The sequence below is a fragment of the Nicotiana attenuata genome, unplaced genomic scaffold, assembly GCF_001879085.1.
Source record: "Nicotiana attenuata strain UT unplaced genomic scaffold, NIATTr2, whole genome shotgun sequence".
Taxonomy (NCBI): Eukaryota; Viridiplantae; Streptophyta; class Magnoliopsida; order Solanales; family Solanaceae; genus Nicotiana; species Nicotiana attenuata.
Genome location: NW_017672026.1, coordinates 130,505 through 147,862, shown reverse-complemented (window position 1 = coordinate 147,862; position 17,358 = coordinate 130,505). Strand labels below are relative to the sequence as shown.

At 38.3% G+C, this 17,358-nt stretch overlaps 1 protein-coding gene across 1 annotated transcript; it reads right to left on the bottom strand.

The window, feature by feature from the left end:
* Positions 1-699: 699 nt before the first annotated feature.
* On the bottom strand, positions 700-6,112 carry LOC109211410 (alcohol-forming fatty acyl-CoA reductase-like). The gene is made up of 10 exons (XM_019374949.1): positions 5,910-6,112; positions 5,689-5,792; positions 4,124-4,326; positions 3,915-4,015; positions 3,298-3,490; positions 2,865-3,026; positions 2,651-2,732; positions 1,881-2,153; positions 1,221-1,348; positions 700-1,090 (listed from the first exon to the last, which is right to left on the bottom strand). The coding sequence occupies exons 1-10, from the start codon at positions 5,986-5,988 to the stop codon at positions 937-939; spliced, it is 1,479 nt and encodes a 492-aa protein (XP_019230494.1). The 5' UTR covers positions 5,989-6,112; the 3' UTR covers positions 700-936.
* Between the last annotated feature and the right edge of the window lie 11,246 nt (positions 6,113-17,358).

Sequence of the window (17,358 nt, the reverse complement as noted above, 5' to 3'; positions counted from 1 at the left end):
TTCGACAACCATAACCAGAACTATGGCCTTGGAGGCGTTTTCAGAAATACCAACGGGAAATGGGTGATTGGATTCACAAAATCCACAAATGCAAATGGATCATTAGAAGCAGAAATGAAGGCACTAAAAGAAGGACTTAAAACAGCAAAAGAATGGAGTTTATTCCCTCTTGAAATTGAGACAGACTCCACGGAGGTAATCCATGCAATACAACAAGGTAATAAACTATATGATAAGGTTGTTAATGAATGCAGGTGGTTCATGCACCAACAGAAGGTAATCCTCCAGCATATCTTCAGGCAAGGGAATAGGACAGCTCATCATCTAGCAAAGAAGACCAAGGACAAGGGAAAGCAACTTTTTGTACTACCCCCTTCTTTGTAAACAATATTGTGGAAAGTGAACAATCAGAACTCCATGTTTTTGTTAAGTCTTTATCAGTTGATGCTTGCAATACACTAGCAAGCTTAGGTAATCAATGTGTCCTCAGAGACACAAACTATGATGATTATGTACGAAGCATTACATAGTTATTAATATATTATTTCCTGTTTGCTAAAAAAAAAAAAAAAGAAGTTGAATAACAGTATTATGTGTGGTTTGTGAAACTTTCTTCCTATCTATTTGACTCAATAAAAAATAACTATTTCCATATATTCCAGTGGCAAAATAGAAAAAAGAAACAAATAAAAAATAAAAGGAAGAAGAAACGCAATTATTTTATAGATAAATGCTTTCTTCAGTTTGCTATAACATTTTTCAGAACAAATAGGGATAATGATACAACAAATTGAAATGGATACACTGAATGAAATTCGTAACAGCTAGCAACGTAAAATTTGATACAATTTAAAATGGTATAACTTTAAATCTCTCTAGCAATATAAATCATCTTAATTGTGTATTACTGATCAAATTTCAGCATTAATTAATTAATTACTTAAACACGTATCTTACAACTCCAGGAAGATGAGTTTTCATGAAATAATCTTCCCAGTTGATAGTCTTGGGATCAAAGTAGAATATGTCCGTTTCAACGCCACTCTCTTTTGCTACCATACGCAATTTTTCTGTATTTAAATCGTCGAATCTGTAGAAAATTCTTTTCGTTAAATACAGATAAATTAATTAATAAAATATTTGATGAAACAATAAAATAAAATAAATTTTGAAAAATATGATTTCTAGTTTTAGAATATATGTAAAAGGATTTAACTTACATTGACTTGAAGAATAAGTAGGGTCCATAAAGGTCTATCAACCTCATTACAAATTTGATTTTCCTGTAAAGTTCCAAGTATTTGCCTTGGAAGTATTGGCAACATGCTGTGTTAACTATTTCCAATCCCTATAGAACAATAACAACAACAAAAATTTTAGTTGTAAAATAAAAGATAAAATTATCCATAAATTTCATCAACAATAAGTATTTTACTCAATGTGAAAGTCATAAATTTCGCTAAGAGTGCTTAAGGATGTCCTAAGATTATATATATATATATAAACTTATATAACATGGTGTTACGATTTCAAACGAAGTTAACATGAACTTTGGCATAGAAGTAAATTTTGTTATAACGTCCACCACTCCGTACCAAAATTGAGTTATAATAATTATAGACTGACATCGAGGAGTATATCCAGAGTGTTGATCACTATGGGTTCACGCGAATTCAGTAGCTTTTGTTCAGATTTTGTAATGTATTAAGAACTTCATTAATATCTATAAATATTTAACGATGAACCCAATAGTAATCCATAAACTTCAAATCTTAAATCCTACTCGGTTGAAGCTATTTATATAAAATTCTGCATACACGGCTATCCTGATGCGAGCATTTGTAAGTGGTATGGTGCAAGAGGAGAGATGAAGAAATTACCTTCAAAGGAAGCAAGTAATGAAGGGCCATGTATTTGCGAAAACTATCCATAGTATTCAACATTGTAACTTGGCCAACAATAATAGGTTTTCCATCCACTTTGTTAATCCATGGATATTTCGTGAAGTAATTGAATCCATATTCTTTAAGATTAGTGATTTCCAAAGGGTTTGAAACTGAGGATCCAACTTGGTATATGGTCTCACTTCCCCTTTGATCAGCATGAGCCACCATTGCTACTATCATTGCATTCACCACCATATCTGCCGGAATCTGTCAACATATTATCGAGTTAAATAACAATAAAAAATTTCATAACAGCTGATACGCTAATTACTTAAATATTAGAAGAGCTTAAGTTTTATTCACTAACAATATAAGAGATATTTACACTATCAGATCACTTAAAAGGTAACTGCCTGTAATTGACATTGACTAATAATTGATAACCGAGTAAATAACGGGTTAAATTATATCAGTAGTGCAATGAAATTATACAAGTTGGTGTATATTATTAAATAAAAAATAAAATAATAACCTCTATGACTGTTTTAATCGCACTAGTGTAAAAAATAAATTTAAAATGTCAATGTATATAATTTAAATTCTACAATTAAGGGAACTATATGGTTTAATAACCAATATGTTTCTTTATAATTTATAATGTATGTAAATTCTTTAATTACGGAAACTATATGGTTATAATAACCGTTATATATCTTCATAATTTACTGTTGGTGAATTAATTTAATAATTGTAGCATTACTTACCGCATCTAATATGGTTTTAGGATTGCCAGGGAAGCAAGTTATTCTTCCTTTACCGTATCCAACTGCTAGACTGTCAATAGTTCTGCAATTTTTCATTAAACAAAAATAGAAAAAGAATTATTATTTGCATTCAGTGAAAATATAATTGTTAAGAATATCTTTTTAAAAAAAATTGAATTTATAATTAGGAAATTCTGAATAGTAAATATATTACCTGATACCTTCAACCCAACCAGGAAAAGGTTCTTTAAAGGTGCTAGTTATGATAGTAGGACGTACAATAACAAGAGGTACATCTTCTTTCAAATTTCCCAAAAGCATTTCTCCCATTGTTTTTGTGAATACATAGGTGTTTGGCCATCCATATTTCCTTGCTCTTCATGATAAAAAATATTAAGAAAAATTGTAAGTTATAGTCTATATTCATAGTGTACCCTTGAATCACTTAATTAATAAAATAATTAGCGTGAAAGAGAAAAAATTAATGGCAAAATACAAAATTGATTGATCGGCTGAAACTAATTGCATTCGCTAACCAATATATATATATATATATATATATATATATATGTATATACAAAAAAAAAAAAGATTTGTATTATTTTTGTGAGCAATCATAAAAATACATTTCTCAAAATTAATCGTACCTTTCAAGGCCAAGCTCCTTCAATGCTATTGTAATGGCTTTTTCAGAAGCATCTTCAGCTTTGAGTTGTTTAAGTGTTTCTTCCATCACTTTCTTCTCTGCTTCAATATCTAGCCCTGTTGTCCCATTCAGGGTCTCACCCATATTGTATGGTGTCTCCAACATCAATCCTGGCTTTTCACCACATACATATGCTGAAAAAATAAAATAAACCAAATAATAAAAATTACTGTGATATACTTTTTTTCAGAATAAATAAAAGCGTATTCTATCTAACAGCTTAAGCTTTTAGATGTGACAATCACATATATATTTTGATATAGTGATATGCAAGAGGTATTGCGTTTGAACTCACTGCTACCCATTAACAAAAAAAACTTTCAGGTGCTTGGCCCATAAAAAAGAATTAAATTCGTACATGAGATGGCGTATCGATATTATAATTAAATAAATGAGATGGTCATATATTTCAACAACTTTTCACCAATTTGATTTTGAAAACATTGGAAGGAAGAGGGTAACAAGCAATATGGATGTAACAAAAGTATTGTTTAATTATTTATTTATTTATAAATAGAGATTTAATATTTCTACTGGGTAAAAGCTATGTACACTAACCAGTGGACACATGAAGAAGAACCTTTAGTTTATTACACTTTTTGGCAAAGCTGAGGACATGTCTAGCTCCAAATGTATTAATTCCCAAAGCCACATCATATCTGCATATTAGAAAAACATAGAGTTGGTCAATTTAAAATAATAATAAACTCAATATTTAATTAATATATAAAAAATATATAATTTTAAAAGTAATGGTGGGCCCGTACCTTTCATCAAAATTGGTAGTTGCAGCTAGATTAACAACAATATCTACTTCCCTCCACATCTCATCCAACAAATTGGAGTCCTTCACTCCTAAATTCTCACAAGTTATGTCACCTGGTACAATTGCGGTCCTTTGGGAAACAAATGTGCTAAAATTTGCCCCACATTTTTCTTTTAGAACCTTAAATAGGTCCTTTGCCACTACCTGTTTAAGAAATAAAGTTAATGCACATATATATAGGTCTACAGTAAATTCTGAAATGACTGTGATATGATGGTAAATGTTTCTTTCCTCCTTTTTCCTTACTAACCATAGGAATATAGAAATCAGGGCGTATGTAGAATATAGGTAACGGGTTCAACTGAATCCACAACTTTCGATGCGGAGCATAAATTTATGTGTAAAAATCTACTAAAGTTGCAACAAATAGTATATTTGAACTCATAATTCTAAAAATATTATGGGTTCAATGCTAAAATTTTAAAGGCTGAACCCATAAAGTTTAAATCCTGGATCCGCCTCAGTCTGAAATAGCCAAGGTAAAAGGGTAGAAGAAAAGGTTATATGTGGCTTTATTCTGAATGGAACTAATTTATGTTACTGACATCGATTAAAAAGAAAGAAAGATTAACCTAAATAGGCATCTATTTAACCGCTTAAATTAAAAATAGCTTACAAATATATAATATGTGTATAATTGTGTATAATCAGTATATAATTTATAGATACCGGTTAGAAAAATTAAACATAAATCAGGCTGCCTAATTTTGTGTAAAGATACCAAAAAATAAGTTCAACTATTGTTTTTTGGTAATTAATAAGTTCAACTATTGATGATAGTGATGTGCTATTCTATAATAAAGAAACTTTAACACATGTTATTAATCAAGAAAAAGTACAAGAGAAGGAAATAAAGACAGGAGAATGGAAGATACGGTTTGGTAAAATTAAATTAATTAAAGGAAACAAATTAGAGGGTTATGATTGTTCTTGTTTTGAGAAAGATATTTTCTTAATATTGCTCACTTTTCAGCTGTCATGTGGTCCTTGAGGTTTTCATGTACGTACACGAGTTTGAACATGAAAAATGTATCCTGCTTCAGTTCTTCACCTTCTCTTTTCTTTTCCCATTGAATATTTCAAGATTATAACTAATATTTTTTTCTGCATCTCCCACTTTTGTTTCAACAATCATAAATCTTTTTTCGAGATTATTGTATCGTGGAAAGGAAAAGAATAATTTATTGATAAAAATCCACAGCGTCATAGCTAGTTCAAGAAATGAAAAATGAAAAAGAATAAAAAAAGGAAAAAGAATACTCGACATTAAGTTTTGGTTCAAGAAAAACAATAAAGGTAAAGGGCAACCCGGTGCACTAAAGTCTCCGCTATGTGTGGGTTCGGGAAAGGGCCGGACCACAAGGGTCTATAGTATGCAGTCTTACCTTGCATTTCTGCAAGAGACTGTTTTCACGAGCTTGAACCCATGACCTCCTGGTCACATGACAGCAACTTTACCAGTTATGCCGAGATCGAAGGCATTAAGATAGGATTAAGAATGTGTACCTCAGTATTGAAACGTTGTATGGCTGCCTTGTCATCTGCAGCTCTTAGAAGAAGATAAAGCTTCTTTACATTTGGTTGAACCCTAAGTATCTTCTCCACAAAAACTACAATATAAACAAATAAGCATCTATTTAATTAGCTGTGCCACTAGAAATCAGACATGAGAAAAAATGAAGAGGATAAAGAAAATAAAAGAAGAAATATAAAAGAGAGAGATATACTCTTAGCCAAAAAACCAGTGGCACCAGTAACAAGAATGGTTCTGTTCTCAAGAAACTTGACAATACTTGGTAACTCCATGGTATAAAGATAGTGATAAAGGAATAGAAAGGAAAGAGGAGAAATTGAGAATTAAAGGGAAAGGAAATGAGAAGAAATATATGACTAGACTTGAGTATTGAAGAATAGTGCTATGAAACACAAGATAGCCAAGAATTAAATTTGGTGCATGTCATATATATAGTTGAGATTTTTGAAGAAAAAGCCTTTTCAAATTATGATATAAGTGGAATTGAGTACACGCAAGTAGTTGTCAATGTCTTTAGAAGATTGAAAAAAGTGATGCTAGTTCAAAATATTTTTTAATCCTATTTTTCATTTGACCCCGGAAGTTTAACTATAACTTGAGTTTTTAGATGAGATGATCACACATTTAAACATCGTATAGGACACACAAAGATTCTAAGTTTGAGTGTCACTAGCTCATCATCGAAAAAAAGATTTATGTGTAAAGGGCAACCCGGTGCATAAAGCATCTCAGGCTTCATGCAGGGTCGGGCGAAGGGCCGCAAAAATGATATATGATGAAGACAACCTACCCTAATGCAAGTATTAGTAGCTTCTTCCACGGGCGACGGCTCGAACCCCTAATCTACGGAGATAACTTTACCATTTTTCTATGTATTTAACATATAAAAAAGAATCAGATTCACACGTGAAGGGACGTGATGAAAATATAATTAAATAAATCAAAGTGGGGCTCTCTATAGTCGTTTAAACTTCAAATTCACATATTTCAGAAAATTAAACTTGAAAGTCAACTTTGAATGTGCTTTTTCTTCTTATTTTTTATTTTTTATTCTTTAAAATTGTTTCCCTCTTAGTGAGTTCACCTACATATAGTTACGTTCTGAAGAAATATATGTGTCGTAAAACTGGTGATTTGGTAAGGGCATGGAAGAGAAGGGTGAGCTAAATTTGGTTAATCCTGTTCAACCAACCTTCATGGAAATATTTTACTAAATAGAATGTTCTAAAATATTTAATTTTGAAACAAATTAGAAACATAAAATTAGCACTATTGCTATTTATATATCCTAGTAACTTGGAATAGCGTCTTCGAAGTTGTGTGATGCATGCTCCATCTTTTTTCTAGCATAGCTATAGTACGAAATTTAAACACGGCCTTTTATTTGATTAATATCTTCTTTCTGTTTAATTAATTCGCACATTTTCAAAAAAAAAAAACTCAACTAGATCTGTAATTATAAGCGTGTGTAACGACCCGGCCGGTCGTTTCGTGAATTATAGCCCCGTTTCCCTATTTCTGCTTCCTTATGTGTTCCTCAGCTGTATTTCATCGTATCGTGTTGATTGGTTCGGGTCCAGAGTGGTTTCGGTGTGGAATGAGACACTTAGTCTCCTTTTTAGAAGTTTAAGGTGGAAAAGTCAACCGGATGTTGACTTATGTGTAAACGATCTCGGATGTGGATTTTGATAGTTCGGTTAGCTCCGTTAGGTGATTTTGTCCTTGGGAGCGCGTCCGAAATGTGATTTTGAGGTCTGTGGTAAAATTAGGCTTGAATTGGCGAAATTGGAAATTTGGCGATTCTCGGTCGGCAGTGAAAATTTTGATGTCGGGGTCGGAATGGAATTCCGGAAGTTGAGTATGTCCGTAGTGTCATTTGTGACGTGTGTGCAAAATTTCAGCTCATTCGGAGGTGATTTAGTAGGTTTTGGCGTCGTTTACGGAATTGAGAAGTTTAGAAGTTCTTAGGCTTGAATCCGAGGGTGATTTGGTGTTTTGATGTTGTTTTGAGTGTTCCGAAGGTTCGATTAAGTTTGTATGTTGGCATGTGACTCGTTGGTATTTTTGGTTGAGGTCTCGAGGGTCTCGGGATGATTTCGGATGGTTATCGGAGAGTTTGGAAATTTAGTAATGCAGCTGAAGCTGTTGATTTTGTCTTAACAGCACCTGCGGAGTGGGAACCGCAGGTGCGAGGTCCGTAGAAGCGGGTCCGAGGCGCAGGTGCGCAGCTGGGGTCGCAGGTGCGGCTTGGTCCCGGTATCTGCAATGACTGCAGATACGGTCAGGCAATCGCAGAAGCGAAAGTGGTCTTTTAGTGAAATTCCGCAGAAGCGGAGAGGTTTGCGCAGAAGCGGTCCCGCAGATGCGGAAGTGCTGGGCAGAATGTATAAAAGAGGGGCTTCGCGAATTTTGGGTTATCTTCCACCATTTTTATCCGATTTTGGAGCTTTTGGGAGCAATTTGAAGAGAGATTCAAGGGAGTTTTTATTGAGGTGAGTAATTTGAGCCCTAATATTCGTATTTATGATAATTTTCCGTGGTTTAATCATGTAATTAGTGGTGATTAAGGGTGAAAATGAGGGGTTAGGGCTTGGGATTTTGGAGAGTTTGATTGAGGTTTTGAGGGGCCAAATGGACTCGGATTTTGATAAATCTTGTATGTATGGACTCGTGAATGAAGGGGCATTCTAGTTTTGTCATTTTTTTCGGATTCCAGACGTGGGCCCGGCGGCTGGGTTTGGGTGAATTTCGGGATTTTGGTCTAAATTGATAGTTTTTCGTGTGGAATTGATTCCATCGCCTATATTGATTGCATTGTATTGCTTTTGGTTAGATTTGGGACGTTTGGAGGCCTGTTCCAGAGGCAAGGGCGTAGCGGAGTAGAATTTGACTTGGTTTGAGGTAAGTAATGCTTCCAAACTTGGTTTTGAGGGTTCGAAACCCCAAACTATGTGTTCTATGATTAGTGTTGAGGTGACGCACATGCCAAGTGACGGGTGTGCAGGCGTGCACCATGAGAATTGTGGCCTGGTTCATTCCATGGCACCGCTTAGTGACTCTTACTTGCTGATATCTTGTTTCTATCATGCGATTAAGTAAATGTGCTGCAAATCATGCTAGCAGTCCTGTTAGGGCTTCACGCCGATACCGTTGGGACCCGAGTGGTCGTTTCTTGCTGTCATTTCATTAGAATCATTGATATTCTGCACTCAGTCTTATTCATGCATATCATATCATATCTCAGTCTTAGTTGCTATTATTTGGCACATCATATCATTGTTTCCGACTAGTTTCATGGCATTGTGAGCCGTGTGTGTGAGACTGGAGAGTGATGACTGAGTGAGGCCGAGAGCCTAATTATGAGTGACAGTTATGGGATTGGGCTGCACGCCATAGCAGTTATGTTGATGATTATGATAGAGCTTGGGCTGTAGGAGCCCCTCCGGAGTCTGTAACACACCCCTAGTGAGCGCAGATGATATTTTGAGGGATGGATTTCCCTGGACATGGATTTGTCCGAAGTATTGATATCTGGAGATGGATATCTCGCCAGGGTTGGATTACCCTTTTTCCTCGGTACCGAGTGACTTATAGTCAGCAATGAGTATGTTCCGGGATGGATTTCCCTGGGCCGGATGGCCATAAGCGGTACCGAGTGGTTGAGTGTGTGCGTGTATATATATATATATATATACATACCTGGAGATGGATTTCTCCTCAGGGTTGGATTACCATTGTCCCTCGGTACTGGTTGACTTGCAATAAGTGTTTCATATGTTCCGGGATGGATTTCCTTGGGCCAGATGGCCATATGTATTACCGAGCGGTTGAGCACTTGAGAGTGGGAGCACATGGTGCATTTCATACATTTTGTGCATTGGCATGTAGAGTTAGCGGAGCTTTAGATCACACATTCTTCAGATCTATATTTATTTTACTACTTGAACTATATTCTTGAATTGATAGCATGCCTATTTTTCCTGCTCGGTTATTTTTTTTGCCTGTTTAGGTTACGTTCGTCACTACCTATCAGTCCATAGTTTGGACTTGTTACTTACTGAGTTGGTGTAATCACGTTACCCCCTGCACCTTGTGTGCAGATCCAGGTATCTCAGGCCACGGTAGCGGCTGTTGATTATTTTAGTCGCGGACTTTCATCGGAGATAGCGAGGTAGCTGCCTGGTGATCGAAGTTCCGCCTTTCTCCTTCTTTATCTTTCTTTTAGTGTACTTTGGCTACTCTCAGACTATGTTAGTCTTGTTATATTTCAGAATAGTTGTAGTATTTTCTCATGACTTAGTGACACCCGAGGTAGGGCTTTTATTTTCCGCATTTTTTTCTGAATTTATCTCTTTTACAAAAATTTCAGTATGAAAAAGGTTATTATCTAATTTTAATGAAATATTTAATCATTTTGGGGATGTGTCGGCTAGCCTAGTTTCATGATAAGCGCCATCACAACAGGGTTGATTTTGGGTCGTGACAAGTTGGTATCAGAGCCTAGGTTACATAGGTCTCACGAGTCATGAGCAGGTTTAGTAGAGTCTTGCGGATCGGTACGGAGACGTCTGTACTTATCTTCGAGAGGCTGCAGAACCTTTAGGAAAACTTCACATTCTGAATTCTTGTTGTGCGAATCTGTTGATTCTGGTAACTAAACTTCTGTTATTCTATTCTCTCACTGATGGTGAAGACACGTGCCACCGGTCAGGACGGACGGCCACCAGTACTACCAGTTGGGGCCACTAGAGGCCGAGATCGCGGTCGAGCCCGTGGTAGGGGCAGGAGTGTGGCCCGCACAGCAGCTAGGGCAACACCTACAGATCCACCAACTGCCCCAGTTTATGATCAGGTCCCAGTTGTGGATGCTCCAGCGAGACCAACTCATGCATCGGCTGTGCCTATTGTTATTTTAGGTCTTCAGGAGACCTTAGCTCAGATTTTGACCGTGTGCACCAGTCTTGCTCACGCGGTCGTCGTTTCTGCTACAACAGCTACTTCCCAGGCTGGGGGAGGCACTCAGACTCCCGCCGCCTGCACACCCGAGCAGGTTGTTCAGGGACTACAGACACCGGAGGCACCACCAACCCAGTCGGTTGCACCTACTCGGGATTATGTGGTTCCAGTCATGCCTGATGACGAGCAGCGTAGATTGGAGAGATTTGGTAGACTTCAGCCTCCGACTTTCAGTAGTACAGAGGGCGAGGATGCCCAAGGTTTCTTGGACAAGTGTCAGAGGATTCTGCGTACAGCGGGTATTCTGGAGGCCAGTGGGGTCTCGTTCACTACCTTTCAGTTCTCGGGAGCTGCCTTTACTTGGTGGGAGGCTTATGAGAGGCGTAGGCCTGTTGGTGCAGTGCCCCTTACCTGGCAGCAGTTCTCCGTACTATTTCTGGAGAAGTATGTGTCGTAGTCCCGTAGAGAGGAGCTGCGCAGACAGTTCGAGTAGTTGCGTTAGAATGATATGACTGTGATGCAGTATGAGATGAGGTTTTCTGTGTTAGCCTGTCATACTGTTTTGTTGGTTACTACAGACAGGGAGAGGATCAGGAGGTTCGTGGATGGCCTCGCATATCAGCTCCGTATTCTTATGACCCGAGAAAGAGTGTCTGGTGCTTCTTTTGAGGAGGTGGTCGACATTGCCAGAGAGAGAGAGTCGGTTTGCCGCCAGAAGTGAGTTGAGAGGGAGGTCAAGAGGCCTCGGGGATCTGGTAGTTTTGGTGGTGTTCCTTCTGGAGGTCAGTTCCAGCACGGTAGAGGCTATCCATTCAGACATGCTCAGTTAGCTCGTCCGGGTCACCATGGTGGATCATCTGGCCATGGTTCTCACAGTTCACATCAGGGCCACTCATCTTTCAGTGGCCTTCCAGTTCAGAGTTCGACTCATGCACCATCAGTTCAGGGTTCATCTATGCGTGGTTCTTCTAGTGGGTATCCCGGTGCTCGAGGCTCCCTTCAGTCCCCATTGCTAGTGGCCGGTAGAGGATGCTTTGAGTTTGGAGATTTGGGTCATATCAAGAGGTTCTGTCCCCGCCTTACGGGAGGTTCATCCCAACAGAGGAGTCATCCTTCGGCTTCAGCACTAGTTACTTCCCCACCCGCCCAGCCAGCTCGGGGTGGAGGTTAGTCAGCTAGGGGTCGCCCTGGAGGGGGAGGCCGATCAGGTGGCGGTCAAGCCCGTTTCTATGCACTCCCTGTCAGACCGGATGCTATTGCTTCAGATGCTGTGATCACAGGTATTGTCTCAGTTTGCCAACGGGATGCCTCTGTATTATTTGATCCTGGTTCCACTTTTTCATATGTGTCGTCATATTTTGCTCGTTATTTGGATGCGCCCTGTGAGTCTCTTATTTCCTCGGTTCATGTATCTACTCCGGTGGGCGATACTATTGTTGTGGACCGCGTATATCGGTCTTGTGTGGTGACCATTGGGGGTTTGGAGACCCGAGTAGACCTTTTGCTGCTTAGTATGGTTGATTTGATGTGATATTGGGCATGGATTGGTTGTCTCCATGTCATGCTATTCTGGATTGTCACACTAAGATGGTGACGTTGGCTATGCCAGAGGTGTCATGGATTGAGTGGCAAGGTTCGACTGATTATGTTCCCAGTAGAGTGATTTCATTTTTGAAGGCCCAGCGGATGGTTGGTAAGGGTTGTCTTTCTTCTTTGGCCTTTGTATGGGATGTCAGTGCAGAGACTCCTAGTATTGATTCGATTCTGGTGGTGAGAGATTTCCTGGATGTATTTCTTGTAGACCTGCCGGGCATGTAGCCGGACAGGGATATTGACTTCGGTATTGATTTGGTGCCGGGCACTCAGCCCATTTCTATTCCACCGTATCGTATGGCACCGGCGAAGTTAAAGGAATTAAAGGAGCAGCTTCAGGAACTCCTTGACAAGGGTTTCATTGGGCCTAGTGTGTCACCTTAGGGTGCGCCTGTTCTATTCGTGAAGAAGAAGGATGGTACTATGAGGATGTGCATTGATTATAGGCAATTGAACGAAGTCACAATCAAGAACAAGTATCCTTTGCCTTTTATTGATGATTTATTTGACCAGCTTCAGGGAGCGAGGGTGTTCTTCAAGATTGATCTCAGGTCAGGGTATCACTAGTTGAAGATTAGGGAATCAGACATTTTTAAGACATCTTTCAGGACCCGATATGGTCATTATGAGTTCCTTGTGATGTCTTTTGGGCTGACCAATGCCCCATCAGCATTCATGCATTTGATGAACAGCGAGTTTCGGCATTATCTTGACTCGTTTGTCATTGTATTCATTGATGATATCCTGGTATACTCTCGTAGCCAGGAGGAGCATGCAGAGCATTTGAGGGTTGTATTGCAGCGGTTGAGGGAGGAGAAGCTTTATGCAAAGTTCTCCAAGTGTGAGTTTTGGCTTAGTTCAGTGGCGTTCTTGGGGCACGTGGTGTCCAGTGAGGGTATTCAGGTTGATCCGAAGAAGATAGAGGCAGTTCAGAGTTGGCCCAAACCGTCCTCAGCCACAGAGATTCGTAGCTTTCTTGGTTTGGCGGGTTATTACCGTCGGTTCGTTCAGGGATTTTCATCTATTGCATCACCCTTGACCAAATTAACCCAAAAGGGTGCTCCTTTCAGGTGGTCGGATGAGTGTGAGGCGAGCTTTCTGAAGCTCAAGACTGCCTTGAGCACAGCTCCATTATCAGTTTTTCCATCAGCTTCAGGTTCATATACGGTATATTGTGATGCTTCTCAGGTCGGCATCGGGTGTGTTGATGCAGGAGGGTAGAGTGATTGCTTATGCTTCTCGTCAGTTGAAGCCTCATGAGAAGAACTACCATGTTCATGATTTGGAGTTGGCTGCCATTGTTCATGCGTTGAAGATTTGGAGGCATTATCTCTATGGTGTGTCTTGTGAGGTGTTTACTGATCATCGTAGCCTCCAACAGTTGTTCAAACAGAAGGATCTCAATTTGAGGCAGCGAAAATGGTTAGAGCTGCTAAAGGACTATGATATTACTATCTTGTACCATCCGGGAAAGGCCAATGTGGTGGCCGATGCCTTGAGTAGGAAGGCGGTGAGTATGGGCAGTTTGGCATATATCCCTGTTGAGGAGAGACCTCTTGCGGTTGATGTTCAGGCCTTGGCCAATCGGTTTGTGAGGTTGGATATTTCAGAGCCCAGTCGGATCCTAGCTTGTGTGGTTTCTTGGTCTTCCTTGTTTGATCGTATCAGAGAGCACCAGTATGATGATCCTCATTTGCTTGTCCTCAAAGACAGAGTTCAGCACGGCGATGCCAGAGATGTGACTATTGGTGATGATGGGGTATTGAGGATGCAGGGCAGGATATATGTGCCCAATGTAGATGGGCTTCGGGAGTTGATTCTAGAGGAGGCCCATAGCTCGCGGTATTCCATCCATCCGAGTGCCGCGAAGATGTACCAGGATTTGGGACAGCACTATTGGTGGAGGAGAATGAAGAAAGATATAGTGGCACTACTACAAAATGGCTATTTTGCGACTGCAAAAACGGTCAGAAAGTAGTCAGAAAATGCTAATTTTCGACTACATTCAGACCAAAAAGTCGTAGTCGCAAAATAGCTGGTCTAAAATAGTTTGCGACCAAATCCGTCCGTAATTTGCGACTACTGCGGTCGTTAAGGCAAAATAGAAAAACGACTAATAAATGTGGTAAAGTTTCCGACCGACGCGGTCGCTAACAATTTAAATTAAATTTTAATTTTATATTAACTTTCCCACTACTTCGATCGCAAACAATATACATAATTATAATATTATTTAATTTTATTTGAGTTTTCCCACTACTGTGGTCGCAAATCTAATTTAAAGTTATTTATTTATTTATAGTTCCGACTATCGTGGTCAATTTAAAACTATTTATTTATTTATATTTCCGACTACAGTAGTCGCAGATATTCCTGAATCTGGAATATTTTGATGCATTTTGCGACTACTATGGTCGGAAATAAGTCGGAAAACTACGCATTTTTTGCCAAATTTCAGCTCTTTTAAAGCAGTACCACTTACCAATTCAAATATACAACAACCAATTAATCCACCATGCTAACCAATCAATCCACCATTTTAACCAATCAATCCACCATTGCAACTAATCAAATCCATAAAATGCAAAACATATTTATATTTGTAATTAAAACATCCAAAAAGAGTTAAACATTTTTGCACCATTCAATCTAGTCTAAAATATTACAATCATAGTCAAGTGTAAATATTACCAAGTCTAAACATCCAACTACAACAAATAATAATGTCTCAAACATCATAACCATAACAAACTAAAACTCACTATCCTCGCCATTCAAAGGACCAAATGGACATCCGCTCATAAATTTCTCCACTAGACTCTGCAATTTGTTAAAAGTTGCGCGATCTTCTTTCCGTTCCTCCTTCAACTCTTCAACTTCTTTTCGTAATGCTTCCACCTCTTCGTGATCTTGCGAATAACTTGCATCACCAGACAACAATGTCGTATAACGACCAACAGAATATTGTGATCCAAGACCGTAGGTTCTACCTTTCTTTGCTTCACCAACCGCCTGCGTCCATATTGAAGCTACATCATTGAGTAACACTTGGGTTGAGCTACCATCCTCGGAATCGGGTTGACTTTGACGCCATTCCTCAAAACATTGTTGATAGACTTCCTGAAATTAAAATGGAGTCAAAGCGATACTTGAAGAAATTAAAATGTACGTTTCACAATTTTTTGATGAAGGAATTTAATTTTCTTAATTGAAGGTGCATTTCAGTTTCTCTGAAACAGGTCCAGTACTTCACATTTTTGACTCTTAAACACTGTGAAGTAAAGTTTTTATAGGCAGATTCTGCAGATAAAAACTCTTAAACACTCTTAATCTTGTTACAATGCAGGGTTCTAATCTTGTTAAAAAATAGCTCCAATAATAAAGAAACCCGTCAAATAAATATGCTACCACAAACTAAAACTTGACGCCTGTGCTCCAAATTCAGAACTGACCCAAAACCAACATAAAAATTCAGATAACAAACTAAAATTAAATGTAAGTCAACTCAGATTCCTCCTCCAAAGTGAAAGATGGCATTTTTTTGAGATTGTGAAACACTAGAAGATATTCAAAACTAAAAATTATGCAAATTCCAAATCTACAAAAAAAAAAAAAGTAACAGGGGCATCAATCAAAAATGAAATGTACAGAGAGTCAAAGTGCAGTTGACTAAAGAAACAATCAGCAAATGCCAGCAAACTACTCTACAACCAAATCAAAACTCCCACTTTAAAGACCCAAAAAAGATGTAATAACACCAACATTATGACTTTACAAGTGATACAAAGTACAAGAAAGAGGAAGTATGCTAAAAGTACTCTCTAGACCAAAAGTGAAATGGGCACTGAAAAATGTTTATAAATCAATTTCTTCTGGCGACAATGGTGATAGTGGCTCCTCAAAATCAGTTTGGTTCTTCATAAATGCATTAGTATTTCTCCTAAACTCGTGATTCGTAGGAAAAAATCGACGGTGGCAGTCAAACCATGTATTCTTTCCTCCATGTTTTAACGTGAATATTTTTGTGTCTTCCATATAAGTTGGACAAGCTAACTTTCCTACAGTCGACCACCCGGACAATATTCCACAAGCAGGAAAATCATTTATAGTCCACATCAAAGCAGCACGCAATCTGAAGTTTTGTTTAGTTGATATATTATATGTTTCCATACCTTCATAGAATAACTTTAACTCATCAATTAAAGGTTGCATGTATACATCAATCAAACTTTTCGGATTGCGCGGACCTGGAACAATGCAAGTTAGGAACAAATATGGACTTGTCTTACACAGCTCAGGAGGAAGATTATACAGCATAACAAATACTGGCCAACATGAATATAGTGCAGCAGAGACAGAAAAAAGGAGTGAATCCGTTTGCACATAAACCCAACCTAATGTTTCTTGGTTCACTAGCAAAATCTGGAAACACCCTATCAAAATGCTTCCATGCTTCTCCATCTGACGGATGACACAGAATATCAGGTGGCCTTCTATTCTCATAGTGCCATCTCATATGAGGACCGGAGCTCATTGATGCATACAACCTCTTTAACCTAGGTATAAGGGTAAGTAATGCATCGTCTTAACTGGAACCTTCTTCTTTTTTGAATTTATGACTTTCTTGTAACGAGGTTGGTTACAAAATTTGCAATTTTCTAAGGCTTATCCTTATAAAATAACATGCAACCTTTCTCACAACAGTCAATCCTCTCTGATGAAAGTCCTAACTTAGAAACCAATTTCTTTGATGTGTAAAAATCTTTTGGTAGGTTAATTTTATTCGGATTAAGTTCATTAATAAGGCCAATGATAGAGTCCATGCCCGCTTGAGAAATACTTGAATATAATTCAATACTTAATAATCTAACTGCGACATACAACTTAGAATGCATTGAGCCTTTATACAATGGACGACTTGCTTCCTATAACTGTTCATAGAAGCGCTTAGCATCATCATTTGGTTCAAACTGAGCCCCCGGGTGCATCACAAAAGCATCCCTAACCATTTCACTGGATCGAGAATTTTCAGCATTATTCTCTGCTAATGGACTACCCTCACTACCAAAAAAATTTTGAAAATCGACATTACC